The 24834-nt window shown below is 38.0% G+C and overlaps 1 protein-coding gene across 1 annotated transcript in view; it reads right to left on the bottom strand.

The window, feature by feature from the left end:
• LRIG2 (leucine rich repeats and immunoglobulin like domains 2) overlaps window positions 1-24834 on the bottom strand; it is a 61701-nt gene that overhangs the window by 11646 nt on the left and 25221 nt on the right. Inside the window, exons 2-15 of the mRNA XM_007459047.1 lie at window positions 20017-20082; window positions 18490-18564; window positions 18198-18332; window positions 17512-17655; window positions 17245-17388; window positions 16259-16402; window positions 15914-16057; window positions 12913-12993; window positions 12124-12195; window positions 11917-11985; window positions 6788-6951; window positions 4605-4925; window positions 3039-3320; window positions 173-622 (exon numbers count right to left, since the gene is read on the bottom strand). Coding sequence (XP_007459109.1) covers window positions 173-622; window positions 3039-3320; window positions 4605-4925; window positions 6788-6951; window positions 11917-11985; window positions 12124-12195; window positions 12913-12993; window positions 15914-16057; window positions 16259-16402; window positions 17245-17388; window positions 17512-17655; window positions 18198-18332; window positions 18490-18564; window positions 20017-20082 — 2291 coding nt within the window. The remainder of the gene's footprint in view (window positions 1-172; window positions 623-3038; window positions 3321-4604; window positions 4926-6787; window positions 6952-11916; window positions 11986-12123; window positions 12196-12912; window positions 12994-15913; window positions 16058-16258; window positions 16403-17244; window positions 17389-17511; window positions 17656-18197; window positions 18333-18489; window positions 18565-20016; window positions 20083-24834) is intronic.

Genomic DNA, 24834 nt, shown 5'->3' with positions numbered 1-24834 from the left:
GAGCGGTTCCATTACATCAAGGAAGTAGACCAGACACCAACATTTTAACAGTAAAACTCTTCCATCACACATAAATTATCAAAGCTCCTTAGTTTTTTATATTTAACAACAAATCCTACACTACATTCCTGACTCAGGTATAAGCCACAAGGGCCAACCGGGTACCACTCACCTGTGTTCGTGATACTATAGTCTTCATTTTTCCTTCTCATGTGGTAAATAACAATGACCCAGATCAAAGAGGTACCCACAACACAGCAGACCACAACAATGATGACAATACCAACTGTGGTCCACCCATCGTCTTCATGCCCAATGCTACTCTGGGAAGAGTCACAGTTGGGGGTTGAAATCACATTTAGGTAAATGTGACCACGTTCTGTCCCAAGGGTGTTGGACATAATGCAGGTATATTTCCCAGCATCTTCTAGCCCAGCATCTACAATGATGAGAAGCTGGTTGGCTGCAGCAAAGAAGTGCCGTTCTGTCACCAGCAGTGGTCCATCATCTTTGGTCCAGTTGAGGCGAGGGGCAGGACTCCCTCCAGCTATGCACTGTAATACTGCCGTTTCACCTCGGGTTACTGTCTTGTCCTCCAGAGGTCTAATAAATGAGGGTGTCTCTAACAGAAAGAATGCATTAAAAAATATTAGGCAGTTTTATTCCTAATTGAATTAGACTAATTAGGTTATGATGAAATAAGCACTTTCATATGCTCATGGGAGGATGAGAAGTTAATGTTTCAGAAAAGCAAAAGCCTCAAAAAATCTAAATCTTATCTCAGGAATTCCACCTTGAGCAAGCTATCCTAAGCAAAGAATTCAAAGATTTATATACAAAAATGCTTATTACAAAATTAGTTGTAATTTTTAAAGGGAAAGGGAAAAAATCTAAAAATCTAGCAGAAAAATGAGTAAGTAAATTATACCACAGCCACATGATATTCATGAAGACTTAATGACAAGGTAACCCTGTGATACAATATTAAGTGGAAAAAAGTAGGCATACATAACCACATAAAGATGAGTGTTTTATTTTTCTTTTTTAGATTTTTTTTTTTTTTGGATGTGGACCATTTTTAAAGTCTTTATTGAGTTTGTTACAATATTGCTTCTGTTTTATGTTTTGGTTTTTTGGCTGTGAGGCATGTGGGATCTTAGCTCCCCAACCAGGGATCGAACCCACACCCCCTGCATTGGAAGGCGAAGCTTTTGTTTTGTTTATAAGTATTTCTTTCATTGATCTTTTTAATTCTTTAAATTTATTTATTTATTTACTTTTGGCTGCACTGGGTCTTCATTGCTGCGTGCCGGCTTTCTCTAGTTGCAGTGAGCTGGGGCTACTCTTTGTTGTGGTGCATGGGCTTCTCATTGCAGTGGCTTCTTGCTGCAGAGCACAGGCTCTAGGTGCACGGGCTTCAGTAGTTGTGGCTCGCGGGCTCTAGAGCGCAAGCTCAGTAGTTGTGGCACGCGGGCTTAGTTGCTCTGCAGCATGTGGGATCTTCCCGGATTAGGGCTCGAACCCATGTTCTCTGCATTGGCAGGTGGATTCTTAACCACTGCACCACCAGGGAAGTCCCAGAAGGCCAAGTCTTAACCACTGGTCTGCCAGGGAAGTCCCAAGATGAGTTTTGTGGGGTTTTTAAAAGATTTATTATTTATTTATTTATTTAATTTATTTTTGGCTATGTCAGGTCTTAGCTGTGGCATGCGGGATCTTCACTGAGGCATGCGGGATCTTTCCTTGCAGCACACACGTGGGTTTCTCTCTAGTTGTGGCATGTGGGTTTTCTCTTCTCTAGTTGTGGTGCACAGGCTCCAGGGTGCGCGGGCTCTATAATTGTGGCACGTGGGTTCCAGAGCACGGGCTCTGTAGTTTGTGGCAGGCAGGTTCTCTAGTTGAGAAGTGAGCTCAGTAGTTGTGGTGCGCAGGCTTAGTTGCCCTGAGGCACGTGGGCTCTTAGTTCCCTGACCAGGGATTGAATCCACATCCCCTGCATTGTAAGGTGGACTCTTCAGCACTGGACCACCAGGGAAGTCCCAAGATGAGTGTTTAAAAAGTCCAGAATATGTCAAAATCTTTAACAGTGTCTGAGTGACTTTCCCTCTTTTTTTCTAATTTTCTACATATCTTAAATTTTTTAAACAATAAACTTATTTTTCTGATTACACAAGTAATTACACAAACCAACACATTTTTTAAAACCCTAACATCTAGAGGAAAAGAGAATTTACCTTGAATTTGAGTCCCATGAAGAAAAGTGTTCTCCAAACGTATGGACGCCAAAGGGGGAAGAGGGTGGGGGGTGGGATGAATTGGGAGACTGGGATTGACATATATACACTAATATGTATAAAACAGATAACTAATGAGAACCTGCTGTATAGCACAGGGAACTCCACTTCGCTGTACAGCAGAAACTAACACAACACTGTAAAACAACTATACCCCAATTTAAAAAGAAAAGAAAAGTGTTCTCATAAGAAAACAAACTGGCTTATCAGGGGAAATCTATGGGGAAAAGCCATTTTACCAGAGGATAGGATTAACAGGAGCACACTGGAAGGAAAACAGGAAATCTAACCAGAAGACAGATCATTTTTTTCGTCTTATAATTAAAAAAAAAAAAAAATGAACTGGGGGGAAAGTTACATTGTCTCAAGTTCTCTGTGAAGCAGGTATATGAGGCAGTATAAAAGTGCAAACTCACTACTGAATAGTAGAAAAAACATATACATGAAGTAGAAAACTTACAGAGGGAAACATAACAGGACAAAGGGATTTGAATTTTCAATTTATGGGATAAAAATCTCTAATTCTGCCCTCAGAATTTCCCCAGATTTCAGTTTACTGATCCACTAATAACTGATCCACTAATATGGCTGACATAACCCTGCATAAAGTGGCAGAACAAGGAAACAAAGATATAAGAATCCCAACTAAAATCTCAAACACAGATTCTTGCCATTAAGACCAAGAGTCAATCCATAATAAAAAGACTCCCACAAAAGCAGGGACCCACAGAGCAATAAACATACCTAACACGATTAATGAAGCATTTGCTGAGAGGCCGCCTGCTATGTTCTGTGCCATGCAGCTATAGATCCCCATGTCTTCTATTTTCACATTTGCGATGAAGAAGACATCATCCTCAGGCATGACATGCATGCGTCTCTCTCGAGCCGCAGGAAAGTCAGTACCACCATCTTTCTGCCAGGAAATCTGAGGTGCAGGGTGCCCCTCTGCAGCACATTCTAATCTGGCCATGGCACCAGTGCGAATAGTTAGATCCATTGGAGTTTTCAGAAAAGATGGCATCTCTGTTCCAAAAAAGATCACCAAGAGAAAGTGTGTGTGTGGGGTGGGGGGGTATATACATATATATATTTATATATATTTATATTTATATACACATACACTCATACATACATACAAGGGAGACTCTATTAGGTAAAATACCAACTGTTGTAATGCTCCATTTCTTTGAGAAGACACGCTCCCTGCATTGACAATAAATACTACTTCAGAGGCCATCTTTTCTCCCAGAACCTCAGAGCATGGAGTACAGTGATGACTAACTCTTCTAGAATGCGTGGCAAATCTACCTGATCTCCTTGATAGGGACAGAAAAAGCAGAAGCCACAAACCTTTTTGAACATATATTTTAGAACTTAATATTTACTATGACTCCCTTACTTAAGAGACTAAATGGTGCTTCCCAAACAAACATCTACAAAGCTGTCAAGGAAACTGCATGATAAAAAAAATTTATGCCTTCAAACATCTCATAAAACCACCCAGGAGCAAGACATATGTACATCTTTTGGTTGCACAAAGCCTGAAGTGTTGTAGTTATTCGGCCTAACAGGCAATAGATCACTCAAGCTGTTTTGTTTTTTTCTTTCACAGCCACAATGAAAAAGAGCATTCTTTTCTTTTTTTTTTCTTTTTTTTTTTTGCGTTACACGGGCCTCTCACACAACAGTGGCCTCTCCCATTGCGGAGCACAGGCTCTGGACGCACAGGCTCAGCGGCCATGGCTCACAGGCCCAGCCGCTCCGCGGCATGTGGGATCCTCCCGGACGGTGGCACGAACCCGCGTCCCCTGCATCGGCAGGCGGACTCTCAACCACTGCGCCACCAGGGAAGCCCAAGCCATTATTTTCAAAAATGGTTTTGTGTGACTACATTTAGACGATGATAATGATCACTGGACCCAGAAATGTTCTCAATACTCCCAGTTGTTGGACGGCCTGTGAACAATGTCAGGGATAAATTTCAGTTTTCAGAACAGAATTATGGTTCTGGAAAGAAAATGGAGAATTAAAAAAAATTTTTGTTTCAAAAGCATAAATAAAAGTGAAAGTAGCCCATCTCCTAGAGCCACAGAATTCACCTTTACCCCTCAGTCAAAGACTGATTAGGGACAGTAAGTGGGTAAATTAGCAATCCAGTCTGTATACTGTCATAACCCTAAAGACAAAAACAGTAAGGACTCCCCCCGCAATGTCAGGTTTATCCTAATTTTCTTGGTTCAAAGATTCAAAAATCAAACATGAAAAATCCTTCTAACCACAAAACTATCAGGGAGCATAATTTCTTACCATTCACAGTCAGTTTGGCTTTATGAGAATAGTTAGAACCAAAGTGATTAGTAATAATACACTGATATTTTCCTTCATCTGTAAAATTTACATTGAAAAGATGTAAGACACTAGTATATTCCAGAGCTTCTCCAGCTTGTTGCTGATAATGAACAAAATTCTCAATATCGGCATCATACAAGATTTCACTGTCTTTGCGCCACAAAGTAGACATGGGTGAATCACTGCTGCTCACTGCAGTGCATGTCAGAGTCACGTTCATGCTTCTTAGAGCAACTGTGGTTTCAGGATGGGCTCTTATCTGCGGCTTGAGAAAATCATCTAAGGAGAAAGAAATGGGGCAGAAGCCAAGTCAGTTATTTATTTTTGCTTCTATAGATTCAATTTTAAAACAAATAATGTAAAATTGCATGTTATGTTTACAAAATGTCATGTTAAGGTTGAAAGGGACTATAGAGCTAGAATCCAATTCCCTTGTTTTAAGATGAGGAAAATGATGCCCAGAAGGGTCAAATGACTTGCTCTAAGATATGCAATTCTGCAGCTAAGCCTGGACTGGAACCCAGGTTTTCAGACTTCAGGGCTTAGCACTCTTTCTACCATCACTTACTGTCACTTATGCTTTGAATGTACTTCTTAAGTATTACCAGTTACTGAGAAAAGGAGAAACCTAAATTAGAATTTTAAAACAAGCTCTAATTCTATTACCCCTTGTGTGTATGTGTATGTGTGTGTTTGTGTGTATATACAACATATATAAAAATAGGTATTCCTATTAATAAAACATACTATTTGAAAGTACTTTGTGCATAACTTTAACCTAAAATAGTGAAAAATTCCAAACATGTCAAATGTCCAAATGAAGACTGGCTTAGGACTGGCTAATAAACTATAGATTCATAAATAATAATATATTATTGGACTGATTCAGAGAAGCAAGTATATGAATTCTTAACCAATGTCTTCACTGGGTAACATTTCACTGTGCCATAAAAGTGATAACCAAAAAAAGAAGATAAATTGTATGGTGTAAGCTTATGTTTAAAAATAAGTAAAGTCAGAAGGGCATTCATGGCAATGTAAGCAGAATTTAATCATTACTAGATTCTTTGTTTTCTTCCTTAAAGTATGTAAAAACAACTTAAGTATTTTATGTGCCTGAACTTCCAAATGTCCTAAGCATCTTTAAGTAGACTGTGGAAATACATCTGGCAATATACAAGTATCTAAATGATCAGAGTTACTACTGATATGCAACACAGATACACTAATCTAAAAGTTTCACTGTGTAAAGCTAAGAATTAGTTACTTTAAAGGAAATGTAAATGTAAAAGAAAAATTTACAAATTGAGAAAAAACAATATAGATGTATACTTGAAATTATAATTAAGTGCTAGAATCAAGACAACTTGTCTATGACAACTTGTCTCTGTCCCCCTTCCCCTCCAAAAAACTCCCAAACCCTGCTGCTTCTGTCTTAGGAAAATGCATCAAAAATAGAAACCGGGCTTCCCTGGTGGCGCAGTGGTTGAGAGTCCACCTGCCAATGCAGGGGACACGAGTTCGTGCCCCAGTCCGGGAAGATCCCACATACCGCGGAGCGGCTAGGCCCGTGAGCCATGGCCGCTGAGCCTGCGCGTCCGGAGCCTGTGCTCCGCAACAGGAGAGGCCACAACAGTGAAAAGCCCACGTACCACACACAAAAAAAAGAAACCAAATGAAACTGGTACATTCATACATTGCTGGTGACAACATAAACTAGTGCTACCTGTTTGAAAACACCTGGTAGCACTTTTCAAGATCTACTAAATATAAAATCATGCTTTTGAATGAATTCATGAAAAAAAACACTTTTTGATTCAGGAATCTTAATACTAGATATTTATTCTAAGGTTAATAATCTCCCTAAAAGGGAAAGGCCTACATTCATAAAGATGCTATTATACTGACAGTATTTTAAATGATCATTTAAGAACACACAGAGGAAAAAAACTGCTTATGATATATTAAGTCGAAGAACACAAAATTTAAGCTACAATTACAATATAAAAATGTTAGAGAAGAATCTAAAGGAATGGAAATAGATATGCTAGTGGGAAAGCGTTCTATTTAAAATTTTTTTTAATTCCATTGTTAAGATAGTAAGTGCATAATATACAAAATATTAAAACAAAAATACAAACCACAGACAAAATCTTTCAGATCCACATTCAAGATGCTTTGCCCTGCTAGCCATTCAGGGTGTGCACAGCTTACATTCACAGAATGTTGAAATTTATTATCAACCAGCCACTGAAGCAACCACTTCAAATGGCAGTCACAGAGCAAACTGCTTGTGTTCAGAATTCTGCAGAAACAAAAGGCAAAGAAGTACCCTTTACTTTTCATTCCAAGTTTCTCCAGCATTAGAAGCTTACTAAACAGGACGTCCCTGGTGGTACAGTGGTTAAGAATCTGCCAGCCAATGCAGGGGACACGGTTCGAGCCCTGGTCGAGGAAGATCCTACATGCCACAGAGCAACTAAGCCCATGTGCCACAACTACTGAAGCCCACGCACCTAGAGCCTGTGCTCCGCAACAAGAGAAGCCACTGCAATGAGAAGCCAGCGCACCGCAACGAAGAGTAGGCCCCGCCCCCTGCAACTAGAGAAAGCCCATGCACAGCAACCAAGACCCAACCCAGCCAAAAATAAATAAATTAAGAGGAGAAAAAAAAAAGCTTACTACACACCTAAGCATTTTTTTTGCCAAAAAAATGTTTAACCTGGATCTAACCATGAAAAAACAAATTTAGAATGTCAGCCTTGTTTCCTCAAATATGACAGTGTCATGAAAGACACTAATAAAAGGGGTGGGGGGAATAAGGGTAAGGGATTTATTTTAGATTAAAGGAGACTAAAGAGTCATTACAACCAAATGTAAAGCGTGATCCTTCATTAAGAAAATATATATACACAAAGAACATTTTTGGACATTAGGGAAATCTCAGTATGGACTGCATATTAGATAATATTATTTTATCAATGTTAATTTCATTGGATGTGATAATAGTGCTGTGGTTATATAAGAAAACAACCCTGCATAGGAAATACATGCTGAGATATTTTAGGAGTGAAGTGTCATAATGTCTGTAGCTTACTTTCGACTGGTTAAGCAAAATAATAAGTGTATGTATATATGTATATGAGTGTGTGTGGAAAGAGGGAGAGAGACAGAAGGAGAGAGAAAGGGAAAGAAGGAAGGAGGGAGGGAGAGCAACAGGTAACAAATTTAGCAAAGAGTTAACAATTGATGAATCCAGGTAAATGGCATATGGATGTTCATTGTACTGTTCTTTAAACTTTTGACGTTTAAAATTTTTCCCAGAGAAATTTGGGGAAGCGCTTACTATATATTGGGACATAGAGACATCTTTGTTGTGGAGAGGATATAATTATTTTCAAATTATTTCATCAAGACTAAAAACATTTCAGCCCTGTGGCAATGTGTACTGCAACCTAAACTAAGAACCACTGAAAAATGGTTTGTGGTTATAATAGGCCTATAAAATATACGTGAAAAGTCAGTGTTTTATTTTAATGACCCTTAAATGTCTCACCCACTTGGAAGCAGGGAAAGCAAGTGATTTTGACAACATTATAACCTGCTTTGCATGCATCACCAAAACCCTCAAGTAATTTTAAAGTTTGGTACAAAAATACCTAAGACCTGATTCCAAAGAAGTTTCAAACAGTCTTTAAGGGTACCCCAAAAGCCACACTTTATCAAGGGCAATTTTAATTAAGCAGGCCAAAAGTTACCTTTTTGCATTTCAGAATTCTTATGTTATATGCATTCATTCACCGAGAAATATTTGAGTCTACTATATGCCAGGCACTGTTCTAGTCTGTCGCACTACAGCTCTCACAAAGCTTATGTATTTAGAGCCAAGCAATAAACAAACAAATGCAAAGTATAGTGTCAGAAAGTTAAGTCCTGTCAAGAAAAACAAAGCTGGGCAGAGACATAGAGACAGCAGCTACCAGTTTAGATAAAGCAGTCAGGGAAAGATTCTTTGAAGAGATGGCATTTGGGCAAAGACCTGAAAGAATCGAGAGAGCAAATCACATGAAGATCTGAGGTAAGAGTGTCACAGACGGAGGAAACTATGCACAAAGACCTTGAGGCAGATACTTAGTGTGCTTAGTGTTAAAAGCAAGGAGGCCACTGAAGCCAGAGCACAGAAAGTGAGGGGACAGTGACGGGAATGAGGTCAGAGAGATGGGCAGGAAGGACCAGGCCGTGCAAGTGCTTTATAAACTAAGGAAAGAACCTGAGTTGTTTTTTTCCTATGTGCGCTGGGAAGACACCGGAAGGTTAAGAACAGAGGAATGATATGGTCTAACTTATGCTTTCTTAGATATAATATAAGTTACCTCATGAGACATGGACTTACATCCTAATTCCACTACTTACCTTAGGCAAGATACTGAATGCCTCCAAAATCTCAGTTTCTCTTCCTGGAAAGTGGGATTAAGAACACCTACCTCAAAAAATTTTTTAAATAAAGCATTTAGCATAGTGTCTGGCCACAGATACCACAAGATTCACATTAGTTCCCTTCACTTCTGTTTCTTTTGCATCTTTCCACCCTTCACATGCTAATGAACTCTGCTGTACCTAATGGAATATATCCTGCATTCTCTCCGCAAGTATATGGATAGATATATACCAAATATCAACAGTGGTTGTCTTTTGAGTACTGGGGATTTGGGGTCTTTCTCTCCCTCTTGGTTTAACTATCTGATTTTCTACCATGATTACATAATTTTAATGCAAAACAATTTTTAAATCATATTTGACTCTCCCACCTCCCCCCAATATTTATGCAAAGCACTGTGAAGGATACCAAAAGGTATTAAGAGATACTTTAATAAAGGTTGATGTGAAACTCTGTATTATAAATATGACTTAAATTTAAAGTAACCAAGAGCAACTAAAACTTCTCAGTAAATAAGCTGCATTAGAGTTCCTGCATTAGCAGCTTGTTCAAACCAACTCAAAAAATCACCAAATGACTCTCTGAAGAATGAAACTATGATATTTGCTTTCACCTACTATAAAAATTACATTTTAAACTGATTTCTCTTAACAGGAGTTAAAACTTTCTTGCTGGCCCTCAGATTACCACAACCAAAAAAAGGTAATACTGATATGCAGTAAGTTGTCCCTTTTCAAGTTAAAGTAAGCCTTAGGAGAAATAACTCAAAATATATCAAGAGACCAACAAAATAAATAAATAAATAAGCAAGCCACTTTAAAAATCTGGCAGACCACTTCCCTGGTGGCACAGTGGTTAAGAATCCACCTGCCAATGCAGGAGACACAGGTTCGAGCCCTAGTCTGGGAAGATTCCGCATGCCAAGGAGCAACTAAGCCTATGCGCCACGACTACTGAGCCTGCACTCTAGAGCCCGCAAGCCACAACTACTGACCCCGTGCGCCACAACTACTGAAGCCCACGTGCCTAGAGCCCGTGCTCCACAACAAGAGAAGCCACCGCAATGAGAAGCCCGCGCGCCACAACAAAGAGTAGCCCCCAATCAACGCAACTAGAGAAAAGCCTGTGTGCAGCAATGAAGACCCAATGCAGCCAAAAATAAGTAAATAAATTTATTTTTTTTTAAATCTGGCAGAAAATAACAAAAGATGATCTCCATAACATTTTAACTTTTGTTATTATCTTAGTTATTCACCTTTTACTATATGCCAGGCTCTGTGTGGAGCAGCTTCTCAAAACCCTCAAAAGCTTTCTAATGCACTTAGGGGGAAAAAAGTCCTAACTCCTCATGGCCTATTAGGCCCTACATGATCAGGCCTGCTTATGTCTCTGACCTCATCTCCTACCATTCTTCCCCTTGCTCTTGTCTTCCAGCCGCAACAGTGTCTCTGCTGTTCTTCAGGCACAAAAAGCAAGCTCCTTCCTCAGGGCCTTTTCACTTGCTCTTCCCTGTGCCTGGAATGCCCTTCGCCCAGTATAAAATGGTTTATTTACCATTTCATCTCACTAAGGGCCTGGCTCAAAGGTTGTTATCTTCAGAAAAGCCTTCCCTTACTACTTCAAAATAGCAATCCCTGTCACGCTGTACACCTTTGACCCAGCTTTTTCTTCAGAACATTTATTATCTGATGAGATATTATATACCTACTGGTTTACTATTTATCTTCCTAAAAGAATTTACTGTAATATGCTATGAGGACAGAGACTTTGTCTTGTTCACTACTACGTTTTTAGCATTTAGAACAGTACCTTACATAGCAGATGACAATAAACATTTCTTCCATAAACAAATTATCTCATTTTATCTTCACATAAGCCTGAGGGTGGTGCTCTTCCCATACTGAGAAGGGAAAATGAGTCCTAGGCTAAACACACAGTTGTAAAGAATGGGGCAAGAATCTAAACCTAGGCAATATGAACTCACATACTTCCAGTGCATCTCAAACTATATGTGGAGAAGGACCAGTTCTTTAAATTCCCAATCTGTTATAGATCAATACTTTTATAACATTCAACAGAAGTGTCACAGTAAGGTCAAATTGTTCTATAAGTTTCTAAAAAGCTTGTTCTGAATTTCTACCCTTCCCTCGTCATGAATCAGCTCTGGTCCACAGACCTCCCTTTGAATAGCCTTCAGGCAAGGCAAGATAAGTTGATATAGCCCGTTGACTCTTACCAGTGGCTCAATATCCAAATCACCAGAGTTTAAAATTAAGAGCAAGGCCCAACTAACCACCCCACCCCTGGGAAATCCCCCCTGGAAATCAGAACAATTTTTTTTAAATCATGAATGAAAAAACGTTAAAATGATATGTATTTTTCTATCATAACTATTCAACAGTTTTGGAACATTTTAGTAGTTTGAACAGATTAGAGACATCCTCTGTGACCATTATACTGAAAGTGCTAGATCACCTCCAAAAATTACACAATACCTTAATTGTAACTCACCCCAAGAGAACACATGTTTCCAACAGTCCAAAAAGGACGAGGGGAATAAAAAAGGAACAGTAGGGTAAACATAAAGCATAAGCAGCGTTGCTAAGGTAAACAACACAGGTAAAAAACAGAAGGTCTTGGAGCCACACACTCTGGACTTTTCAATGTTATTTTTAAATTACATCCAGTCACTAAAATAACTGAATGTTAACACTTTCTTTTTTTCTGCCTGAATTGTGTGCTTTGGGAAACATCTGGGTCACATTCATCACACTTTAAGCACAAGCGTGGATAATGATCTAATTAGTGACAAAAAAGACTTAAGTTACGTACAGTTCTTTCAAGCGAGTCTGGGAAAAAGCATTTTCTTGGATAGACATTATAGCATTGTTGTTCAAATCTCTGAAATGAAAAGAAATGAAACATTACCAGTCACCATTTCTACAATTAAGTTATATAAACACTTTAAATGATCATGAAAACCTCTGCTAAGAGCAAAGATTATTTATATACTGAGCAAAATGGCTGAAAAATACTTACAGATGCTCAAGGGATTCAAGACCAATGAATGCTTTCTTTGTAATTGACTTAATCTGATTTCCTTGTAAGATTCTGAAATACAAACAGACCTTTCTAATAAAGCTCTCCACTAAACAAAATTAAATTCATTAAAATAAACATTTACCTATAACGAGCGAAAATAAGCCTAACATACATTTTTAAGAAAGTTGTAAACCTTCATTTATTAACCAGTGTGAAGCATAGAATAAATGTGTCTATTAAGATGTCAGCGCTCAGTGAGGTATCTATAAATAACCATCCTGACCACAGATACAACTGTAGTTTTCATATAATAAACTGGATTACATTCCCAGTTTCTCCCTTCTCAGCAAAAGATCATCCAGTCAAAGAAACTCAGACAAGTGTGAAGTCTGGGAGACATTCTTATGGGAGAAGACCTAAAATCTTACTTGAGAGAATCCTCTCTTGATAAATTACCCATAAATCTCACATGATTAAACAGATCATGGTTCAATTCTGGTTTCAGTGCATTTCTTTTACTTAAATCAAAATTTTAGTTCCATAAATAACTTCTCTTTAAGTGACACTAGGAGTGTTCTTTCAGAAAGTGCCCCACCACAAAAAAACAAAATGAAAAACAAACCAAAAAACAAAAACCTTAATAAACAACGAAGCTTATTCCTTTAGTGGGTGAACCAGAAGGCTCAGACTTTCTAGCCACAGCAAACAGACACAATCCAATCACATTTACAATTGGTTCTTTAAAATATACCTTCATAGACATACATAAATATCATAAGTACATACAATTTAGTGAGACTTGTGAGTCCAGCAAAGGCTTCACTAGCATCTTCTATGGCCCATGAAATTTCATTGTTTCTTAAGTTTCTACGAAAATGTCAGGGATAGACAGGTTATGTTAGTCAACGTGACAATTACACCATCAGGCATCATCCTGACATAGCAATGCTAATTTTAATTTTGATCCTTACAGTAAAGGTTATTTATGATAAACACTCAACTCTTCTTTTTAAAGAATACCTGAAATAAGCATGTAAGAACTAATTCTCATAAGCTAAGAATTAAGCCGACCTTGATAAATAAATTAAGCAACCTGCTAAGAGTATTAATCTTCCTAGCTAATAGCCTGTAATTGTGTTAGCATATTAAAAATTATAGTCAGGGCCCTGCAAAGAGGAGGATTTCAAGATGCAGGGGGTATGGCTTACAAATCTTATTTCAGACTAATGGGATTTTGGGGTGATCCAAGCCTTCCCCTGAGCCCTTAAATCTAAAACGGCTGACAAAAAGTAATGTCAATACAGAGCTTCACAGCTCAACAGCAATTAAACATGCCCCCTGGAAAGTAAGAATGATATACCCATGTGCTAGAGTGATCACTCTGTTTTCTTTAAAAGGAAAAGTATGGATCTTTTAAAATCCACTGTTCCATTCTCAGACGAAATGCAATTGCACCACACCATGTCATCATGGAAGAAATACCAGTTAAAGATATTTAATCACTTTCGCTTCCTTAAGTCATCTCATAATAAAGCACAAAGTTTTTTGCTTTATAAGACATATGTAGGGCTTCCCTGGTGGCGCAGTGGTTGAGAGTCCACCTGCCTGATGCAGGGGACATGGGTTCGTGCCCCAGTCCAGTAAGATCCCACATGCTGCGGAGCAGCTAGGCCCGTGAGCCACGGCCGCTGAGCCTGCACGTCCGGAGCCTGTGCTCCGCAACAGGAGAGGCCACAACAGTGAGAGGCCCGCGTACCGCAAAAAAAAAAAAAAAAAAAAAAAAGACATATGTAAAGTTATGTGAATAACAGTAAGGAGATAGGAGATCACTCTTCCCATTTAGCTATGTCTTTACCTGAAGTGAAAGCTAAGAAAGATCATTTTATTTTACTAAAGAATAAACACTGAAACAACTGATGGCTCAACTCTGCAGGACTTTTCCCTCTCCTCCACAGAACAGCATAAATAGAACTCACTCACCAAAGGGAGTAAGAAGTATATCTACTCTGGCAAGAGCATTGGTCTAAAGCCGGAATATCTCAGATCTGTTCCTAATTCTGCCTTAACTATTTTTGTAGCATTAAATAATCATTTATGTCTGCAATTATTTTCTTAAACTTTAATACTAAAAGTAATAATCAGTGGTGTACTAAAAGAACCTGTCTGCCATGCCATGCACTGCCAAAAGACTACAGCTGCATCTAATATAAATTCCTGAGTTTGCACTGATAACGTAGAAAAGAGAAAAAATTTTTAAAAAAAGGAAATCACTTCTACTTTTTCAAGGCCAAATCTAAAGGAGGACTACTTCATTAAGTTAAAAAAAAAAGAAAAAAAAAACATCAAACACACACAGGTGCACACATAGACACCTTCACAAAATTATCATGCTTTCTTTGTCACTTATGGTTAGGTCTCAAAGTTGGGAACCTGCCTCTTTTCTGAGACCATTTAACAACTAAACCTGATGACTAAAAATGTCCCCTATTCAGGAACCTTAAGAATCTACAAATTCTACTAATTACTCTTTTTCTCTTATTCTGCTCTATGTTTGAGATTACTATATTTCATTAAAATACCTCTTCATTCAATTATATTCCATGATCAGGGTAAAACATTCAACTTACAGAACAACAGAAGTTTAGAGTTGAAACTGCCTTTTGCAACCATCTAATCCTATATCCATCCTTCACTGGACATAAAAAAAATAAATAAAAAAAAAACAGGAAAGGCAAAGTGATTTTGTTCGTCTGACAGTAAAATGAAAAGCACATGAGGGACTTCCCTGCTGGCACAGTGATTAAGCATCCGCCTGCCAATGCAGGGGACACGGGCTCGAGCCCTGGTCCGGGAAGATCCCACATGCTGTGGAGCAACTAAGCCCGTGCGCCACGACTACTGAGCCTGCGCTCTAGAGCCCGCGCACGGCAACTACTGAGCCCACGTGCCACAACTACTGAAGCCCACACGCCTAGAGCCCATGCTCCGCAACAAGAGAAGTCACCACAATGAGGAGCCCATGCACCGCAACAAAGAGTAGCTCCCGCTCACTGCAACTAGAGAAAGCCCGCACGCAGCAACAAAGACCCAACACAGCCAAAAATACATAAATAATAAATAAATAAATATATAAATTTATTTTTTTTTAAAAATCACATGAGCTTTAGTATAAAAAAGACCTGGGAAAAGACCTGTGTTCTAATCTGGCCCAAACATTTACAAGGTATATGAGTTTAAACAAATCATTTCATCTCTCTGAACCTCAGTCTCTCAATATGGAAAAGAGCAATAATATCTCAGTACTCTGAATGCACCTGGCACATATCAGATCATTAATAAATGTTAGTTTTTTCTGTCCAAAGTCATCCAGCAAACTGGTAACAGTGAAGAGGTCTCCTGCCAGAGCTGTTCCCACTATATGTCCTGCATCCTTTTGAATGAGAAGTGGTAGATCTGGTACACTACTGGTAATTCAAGGTCAGAGGAGTAAGAAAATGTGCATTCCTGACACTAGCAACTGTATTTTATTCCACAGTAACTGGCACAATAAGAGATGCTTTGTTGTTTAGTTAACTCAGAATTAAAGTACAAACTGAAATGACTAGAGATACATAAAATTTACATATAGGGATAGAGATAAGCAAGACTGTCTTGCCCCAAGGCATAGGAGAGAAGAACTGCAAAATATTAACATACATAATATGTACACTGATTAGTTGTTTTGCTTTAGTGCTTTAAAAAAAATTAGTAAAAGAAAAAAATCCCCAAAAAGGACAGATATACTTACAGTGTCTGAAGATTGGAAAGAAACCTAAATACACCATCAGCAATGTGAGTGACTCTGTTGTCCCCTAAGTTCAATCTCTCCAGTAAGCTCAGACCCACAAAAGCAGATTCATCCAGGCGGGTCAACTGGTTATAGGACAAATCACTAAAAACGGGAAACATGGAAGGTAAAAAATTCACTCTCTTCTAGTTCAACTTTCATATTTTTATTCTATTTACATGATAAATTTAGGGCTTTCAAACTTCTAATAAAGAGGGATATTAGATCTCATTACTGGCCATGGGAATGACTTATTCAATCTGCTCTAGTCTCACAGCTTCCACTGAAATGCCATCTCACACTTACAGTTCAGACAGTCTTTGGCAGAACTCCCATGCATCAGGGCTGATTCTTTCAACAGCATTCTGGCTCACATAGAGCTGTTGTAACATTCGCAAGCCGTACAACCACCCCTTGTTCACTTCTGTAAGGTTATTATGCTCCAGTTCTCTGCAGAATTAGAGAAAGAAAGGAGGAAATATGTTTCAAAACAAGGTATGCAAGACTTCCCTTGTGGCACAGTGGTTAGGAATCCGCCTGCCAATGCAGGGGACACGGGTTCAAGCCCTGGTCCAGGAAGATCCCACATGCCGCAGAGCAACTACGCCCGTGCACCACAACTACTGAGCCTGTGCTCTAGAGCCTGTGAGCCACAGCTACTGAACACCACATGCCTAGAGCCCGTGCTCCACATCAAGAGAAGCCACCGCAATGAGAAGCCTGCACACCGCAACGAAGAGTAGCCCCCGCTCGCCACAACTAGAGAAAGCCCGCGTGCAGCAACAAAGACCTAACGCAGCCAAAAATAAAATTAAATCTTTAAAAAAAAAAAAAAAAAAGGCATGCAATGAGAAGATTCCAAAAATCTTCATTAAGTCTTGCACAGAGAGGCATATACCTTTGCTCAACCCAAGTGAGCAGACAAATTCTATTCATAAATATGTACATGTTTCTTAAGATTTAGTGCAAGAAGCCTGTAAGACTGTCTAAAATATCATATCTATAAAATCAACTCACCAAGAGATATAGTATACCTTTTCTGGATAAATCCTAATAATTTTCATCAGCCAAACATTAAGGGAATATAAACTTTTCAGATGAAATGTTTGGAAGAATGATGACAAAAATACCAGTTAGATAACAAAGCTTAAATCTTAATTTATTTCACGTAAGAGAAGGGAGGAAGAGCTAAAGTACTTTGTTATAATTAAAGCTACTAACCTAGCTGTTCGGGACTGAAAAGCCCCAGACTCCCTTCCTAACAATCTCCTATTCTAGTCCATAGTACTTACAATTCTTCCATGTTATCCAAGCCAAAAAAAGCTCCATCCTTGAGTTTGCTAATTCCATTCCGCTGCATTTTCAAAGATCTTAAGGAGTCTAGACCTTGGAATGTGAGACCTTCCACAACTTTAATCCTGTTTCTTTTAAGTTCCCTTTAACAGAAATAGTTTTACAGTCAAAAAATTGGCTTGCTGATTTGCCCTAATAATAATAAAAAGAAAGAGACACTATAAGAAAAAACAATCTTCTTATAATCCATTTATTTAGTTACTCACAAGAATTGGAGGTGAGGTAGCTTGAAGATCTTGGGTGGAATCATGCTAATTCTGTTCCTGTTTAACTTTACCACTAATAAGGAACTTGACAAATTATCGAAGCAACCAGCCTCCAAGATGGTTATCCTATTATTGCTCAAATTCCTAAAATGAACAAGATAACAACAAAAAAAAATTCAGTGAAACTAAACATTCTACCACTGTAAAGCTGCCTCAAGTCTATGACTGAGCCCCAGCTCTACCACTTAGCAACCCTATGCAACTTTACAAATCATTTAACTGCTTTGTTTCTTCAAGTACAAAATGAGGATAATACCTACTTCATTGGGTTGAAACAGTATGTGTGAATATGCTTTGTAAACTGTAAAACACGCACTCACGCTAATTATCACCACCATTACACAGGTTAAGCACTGTTTAACAAACTACTCCCATTTACCTTTTACATGACTCAGTAAAACACAATCCAGAATTAAATCTCAAAAATTACCCTGGATACTTAATATTTTCTGAAAATAGTGTACTCTTTAAGGGCAGGAAAAAAAAACCAAAAAATACTAACCTACGTTTGTTTCACATAAGCATATCAAAATCACAATAAATAAGACATATCTGGGAAGATAAATATCAATGAATAATAAACATGCACTTCAAATTAAATCTAGTTTAAACTCTATTTTACTTACAGGTATTTAAGCTGCATTCGAGGAAATGAAGATGTCTTGACTTCTGATATTATATTTGAGCTGAGATCTAAACTCTCGAGAGCAGGGTAAAACTGGAACGCTTCTGCATTTATTTCTGGGATTATATTATGGACTCTATAAAACAAAGATTATATTGAAGCTATTGCCAGTGATCCACCCTAAACCACAAAAATGTTAAATAATTAGGATCAACAACAAGGGTACCTAAAACAAAAAAAAACTGTGTACTATGCATAATTTAAGTAAAAGACCTGAAATTTTATTTACTTACAATGAGAGAAGAGTAATATTAGTGGTTGGTTCTCCAAAATATGGGATTTCAGTTAGCTCATTATAATTCATTTTCCTGAGTAGGGGGAAAAATAGATATAAGAATTTAGTGAGGGAAATGCTACCTCGAGTTCTAGTTTCTGGCTAGTACATATTCTTTAGGATAAATGCCAAATTCAAAAAAAGCCTATGACCCAGAATGAGTTAGACTAAATATTTTCTACTGAGAAATTAGAGATTTTAATAAAAAAATGTTTTCATGGTATAGATATATGATTTGATACCAATATTAGAAAGGTTAGGAAATATTTTGCACATTAAATATTTTTAATCCCAGCAAGGTTATTTGAATACTTTTATGACAGCTAATTTAAGTCCTTCTTAAACAAAGAAAGAACAATTCATATCTCTCTATATATATTTATTTATAATAAATAAAATAAATTTATATATAAGTTAATTAAATAAATTTTTAAAATACACACGCACACACACATATTTTTTTGTTACTCAAAGTTAGGGAAAGTTGCTTGAGACCACAGACCTAACAGATTATCTCAATTGTTTTAGTAGCAAATCTAATGCAATCACATTTCACCAACCTGTTTTTCAATCACTGAACAACCTCAACAATCTAGAATACAGAAAAGAAGCCAGAAGTAAAAGGCCTCCAAGTAATCAACTGAAGTTACAAAGTCCATGTAATAAATAATAAAGCCATGCACTTCCCACTGAGCATTTTCCTTTCCTCAGGACCTACGCTTTCAGCTAATAAGCTTGTCAATTGTTCATTCAGTCCACAGCAGATTAGGGGCAGCCAATTTGAGGCAGGGAAGGAAAGAATGCAGAATAAATGAGAGCACAAAGTACCCCTTGTCAGAAAGAAATTCAAAAGAAAAATTCATCTGAGGATTCTGAGGGTGTTTAGTATAGAGGTAAACAGGCCTCAACAGTTGTGCCTCTGGGAATACCACAATGCAATAACTGATATTAATAATATTTTAGAAACTTCTCTCCAGAAACTATATAATAATACATCTCAGTACTAAAGGAAAAACTTCAATGAAGAGGAAAACTGAATTATATTAACTACCATATTCCAGGTGATACCAAAAATATTGTATTTCATATAAACCTACTTCAGACATGAAGCTTCCACCTTAGACAAGTCAAAACATTTAAAAAAAAAATTTGCACAATACAGAGTTTCACTGGCTGAAACTCTGGCAAAAAAAAAATAAAATATATTCACTCTGAAGAGGGAAAATCTTACTTTAGGCCCCAAGGAAGTAGAATAGTATTTCTACGCAGTTTACTACTTGAAATCACCAATGCAATGGCATAATACCCAGAGAGTTTGTGATACTAACAAAGCCAAAGACAAGTTTAGGCTTTTAAACATGTTTTAATCTAAAGTTTTCTTTCCTTCAATTTTTTGACATTTTTTCATTAAACATCCTGAAATTCATAATTCATCAAATCACCTCAAAGAATTTAATGTAAGTTTAAATAAATAAAAATAACTTACACTTCTTGTAATGTTTGAGATTCCAAGCTTATGTTCCAGTTAGACAACCGATTATGACTCAAATCCCTAAATGGAGGATAAGAGATAATTCTTAGTTTAGCTCTGGAAAGCACACTTAAAGGAAAGGAAAAAAAACAAAAAACGAAACAAAAATAGGAATCTAAAAGCCCTATCAAATGTGAATTTAAGTAGTACAGATAAAAAGAAATGTTTATAACTGATGAATAAAAATTTATGTAGATTTCAAAATAGCTCTTTTACTTTCTCCTTTTTATGAGGGTTTTTTGTTTTTGTTTTTACTAACTAGGAAATACATTCACATGGTTCAATAATCAAAAAGTATAAAAGGATATACAGTAAAAAGTCTCCCACCCTTGTCTCCAGCCATCCAATTTCCCTCCCCAACAGCAACAAGTGAAAATATACCATTTCTTTTACAGCCTGTCAGATACTTTATGCAGGTACCAGAAAAGTTTTACACAAATGGTAGAATAATTTACACATTATTTTGCCCCTTGGTTTTTTCAGCTAACAACACATCTTGTAGACCACTCCACAGAGATATTATAGTTTCTTTATCCCTTCCAGTGATTGTTACACTTTATTATAATGCAGTATGCTTTACATACTTTTGAAAGAAATATATACTTTTAAAGTAACATAATATAAAGTAATATATACTTCTAAAGTAATATATACTTTACATAATATAGAATATATATTACACTTTAGCTGTAGATAAACTTGAAGATGGATTAGATTTCACAAGTCAAGACAGTGAGCTTCTGTATTAGAATTGGGGTTGACCACATCCTTGATAGAGATGTAGTCTTCCTTAAAAGCAAAAAAAGCAATCTAGCTTCAGGGAAGGGAAATTCATCTCACTCCAAGTTATGTTAATGATGATCGTGGCGGTGGTGGCAGCAGCTAACATTTATTAAGTGCCAGGCACTCTTCTATGCACTTTATACATATAAATCTGCCTAAGCCCACACAACAACTTTATGAGGCAAATACTTTTACAATCCTCACTTTCCAGACACAGAAACAGACAGAGATTAATAATTTGTCAATCCAAGGTCACACAGCTAATAAGTGAGGAAGTCAAAAACTTGAAATTCCATCTCACTTCTAGTGAGTAGTTTATTAGATACAGCAGAGATTTCACTCAAATTAGTCATGAGTCTAAATATTTAAATAGGCTTAAAAATTCACCTTGCTGCTTTCCGGCATCTTTTCAAGACTGAGGTGGAATCTAGCCCACACAAGCTGTCTGCCCAAGAGATGTATTACACATTACAATATGGCTAGCAATAGGGATACACTAGAGAAACATTACAGATCACTTTATCTCACTGTACCACCACGGGCAGCTGACAGATGCATGCAGTTTTGAACGATGTCTCTATCACAGCACAACAATTTGTTCTCAGCTAGTTTTGTGTCTGTCCATCTGTAAAACCTAGCCACTTTCATTTAAGAGCTTAATTTACACCATAATATAACTAAGGTTAGATCAAACTGTCACTTTTTCACACAGTTCTAAAACCTTTATTCTAAGATATATGGCACCAGGTATCAGCTCAAGCACACTCATGAATGAAGGGGTGTGTTGGGAAATGTTAAGAGAGAAAAACATGAATTCACTCTACATAAAAATCTTATATGCAGATACTGTCATCCAATTCACACTTGCTACCGAACAACAAACATAGAATTTCACACGAGTGAAAGGATGTTTATTTACTGTGGTGTTTCAACTTAAGGAGAAATGAGACTGCTCTAATTTAAGTTAGATACTCCATATTCTACTGCAAGGTGGCTGGTCTGGCAAACAGAGAGCTAATATCATCTGTATAGTAGGCTACCACAGCATCATTCACTTCTACATCTCATGCTTTCTGGAATTTTCCTTTTACAAATTAAGGGCTTTCATTTTAATCAGTGCCTCTAATGCCTTTCCAAACCCTAACCTCCTTGGCAGTATAACTTTTGATTGTACTATCCCCTATATTTCTCTCATGGATGTCAATGACGACCAGATAATCAGTTTTAAAGAAAACCATTATTAAAGAAATCGAAAGCAATCAGATTAAACTTAACTTATACATAGTATAAACCACTATATATTCAGGATCAGTGAAAACTGTCCACTGTCTCTTCTGGGTGAAAGAATAATTTTCTCTGTATGTTTGAAAAACCTCTAACGCTTTTTGATGGAATCCAAAAGTTACCTGAAATAATTTGGAGCCTCTCTACAGACTAATGCTGTCTTAAGAATATACGCCTCAGGGCTTCCCTGGTGGCACAGTGGTTAAGAATCCGCCTGCCAATGCAGGGGACATGGGTTCCAGCCCTGCTCCGGGAAGATCCCACATGCCATGGAGCAAATAAGTCCGTGCACCACAACTACTGAGCCTGCGCTCTAGAGCCTGCGAGCCGCAACTACTGAGCCCACGTGCCACAATTACTGAAGCTCGCACACCTAGAGCCCATGCTCCACAACAAGAAAAGCCACTGCAATGAGAAGCCTGCGCACTGCCACAGAGTAGCCCCTGTTCGCCACAACTAGAGAAAGTCTGCGTGCAACAACAAAGACTCAATGCAGCCAAAAATAAATAAAATAAATAAATTTATTTTTTAAAAAGAAGAATATATGCCTCGGGCTTCCCTAGTGGCTCCGTGGTTAAGAATACACCTGCCAATGCAGGGGACACGGGTTTGAGCCCTGGTCTAGGAGGACCCCACATGCCGTGGAGCAGCTAAGCCCGTGTGCCACAACTGCTGAGCCTGTGCTCTAGAGCCCGTGAGCCACAACTACTGAGTCCACGTGCCACAACTTCTGAAGACCACACGCCTGGATCCCGTGCTTCACAACAAGAGAAGCCACCGCAATAAGAAGCCTGCACACCGTAATGAAGAGTAGCCTCCGGTTGCCACAACTAGAGAAAGGCCACGCACAGCAACACAGACCCAACGCAGCCAAAGATAAATTAATTAATTAATTAAAAAAAAAAAAGAATTATGCTTCACAGGTCAGAACCGCATATAATGAGGCTCTCTGGACTTTTCTGCAACAAATCCACATTGAACAGATTAAAAAACACTAACAGTGAGCTGAAATACACTCCCAAAGTGGTACTATCATAGAAAGCAACTAGTATAAATCGTATAGCTGTTTTCTCAAGATACCAGATGTGTAACTAGAATTATATGGATTGATCTGATCACCAGGTATTCATGCAATAAGCATTTACTGAACCATGTGCCAGACACTGTGCTAAGGTTACAACCACTGTCAACTTTAGTAAACTTTTTGTCTTTTTTGAAAGCAACATTTGTAGTACTCTGTGGAGTCACTTCAAAATGGTAAACATAAATTCAACGTCAACTCAACTACTATCCTTCACTGAAAAATGTGTAAATTAATTTTCTTTTATATCTAAATTTCACTCTGGCATTTAATGACATGGGTATACGAAGGTACACAGACACACTCTTGCTCTCCATAAGAAATTCCAATTTATTTTTTTAAAGTAGTCCAAAAAGGCTGAAGAAGATAAATTCGAAGACTTCAAATATCAGATGTAAAAGTCTTATATTAAGAATCTGAATAATTTTCAAAATGAAAGTCTCTATTCTTGCCAGTGGCCAGTCATTAATTTCATTTAGTTCACATAAACTAATGCTAGTTTATCTGTTTGTTTTTGTTTTTTAAGTGCAAGTCCTGAAATGGAGAATGTCTTTCAAAGATTTTCCCCTTGAAATATCTTTAAAATGCACTTAAATAGTTGAAGTAATCTAATGCTTGACAAACACAACCTAAAGAGTCTATGTTTTAACACTCAATAATCTTTATTTTTTAACAAGGCTAATATCTGAATATATATGGATACGATGTTTGGAGAGTAAAGGTCTCTCTGAGAAGGCCTTACTTATTAGCTCAGTGTTATACTCAGTTCCCACTCATGCTAATCTACAGGGATGTAGCTGTAATAAAAGATGAATTATTAAAGTTCTTGATACCATGTGGAGCCAGAGGTGCCATTACCATTTTGTACCATCAGGGTGTAAATAATTTATAAGATATGCAGAGCAATCACAACAGTTTGAGGAGAATCAAGTTCTGCAAGCTAATTGCAAAGAAGTTCTGTAGCAATGGAGATGTTGAAGTTTTCTTCTGCCCAGTCATATATGTACACTTCTGAGTCATCATCAATCTTTTTCGTTTTTGAGAATCTGCTGGTTTTTGGGGGGTTTTTTTGCAGTACGCGGGCCTCTCACTGTTGTGGCCTCTCCCGTTGCGGAGCACAGGCTCCGGACGCGCAGGCTCAGCGGCCATGGCTCACGGGCCCAGCCGCTCCGCAGCACGTGGGATCTTCCCGGACCGGGGAACGAACCCGTGTCCCCTGCATCGGCAGGCGGACTCTCAACCACTGCGCCACCAGCGCTGTTTTGAGATAGCTTTTGGTATAAAGCTGTTAGTGATAAAGGAAAAGTAAACCTAAAAGCAGACAGAATTTTGAGTTGTTTTGGTATCCCTGTGTTTAGTATACTCCAAGAGTACTTAAGATAATCAGCCTGTTAAATCACAGTACTGGGACATCCCTGGTGGCACAGTGGTTAAGAATCCGCCTACTGGAGACACTTTTTTTTCCTCCCTCCTTCCCTCCTCTCGTCCCTTCCCTTCCCCTCTCCTCCCCTCTCTCCTCTTTCCCCACTAAAAAAGAATCCGCCTGCCAATGCAGGGGACACGGGTTCGAGCCCTGGTCTGAGAAGATCCTACCTGATGCAGAGCAACTAAGCCCATGCGCCACA

This window comes from Lipotes vexillifer, unplaced genomic scaffold (genome assembly GCF_000442215.2).
Source record: "Lipotes vexillifer unplaced genomic scaffold, Lipotes_vexillifer_v1.1 scaffold400, whole genome shotgun sequence".
Lineage (NCBI taxonomy): Eukaryota > Metazoa > Chordata > Mammalia > Artiodactyla > Lipotidae > Lipotes > Lipotes vexillifer.
This window is presented reverse-complemented; position numbering and strand designations above follow the sequence as displayed.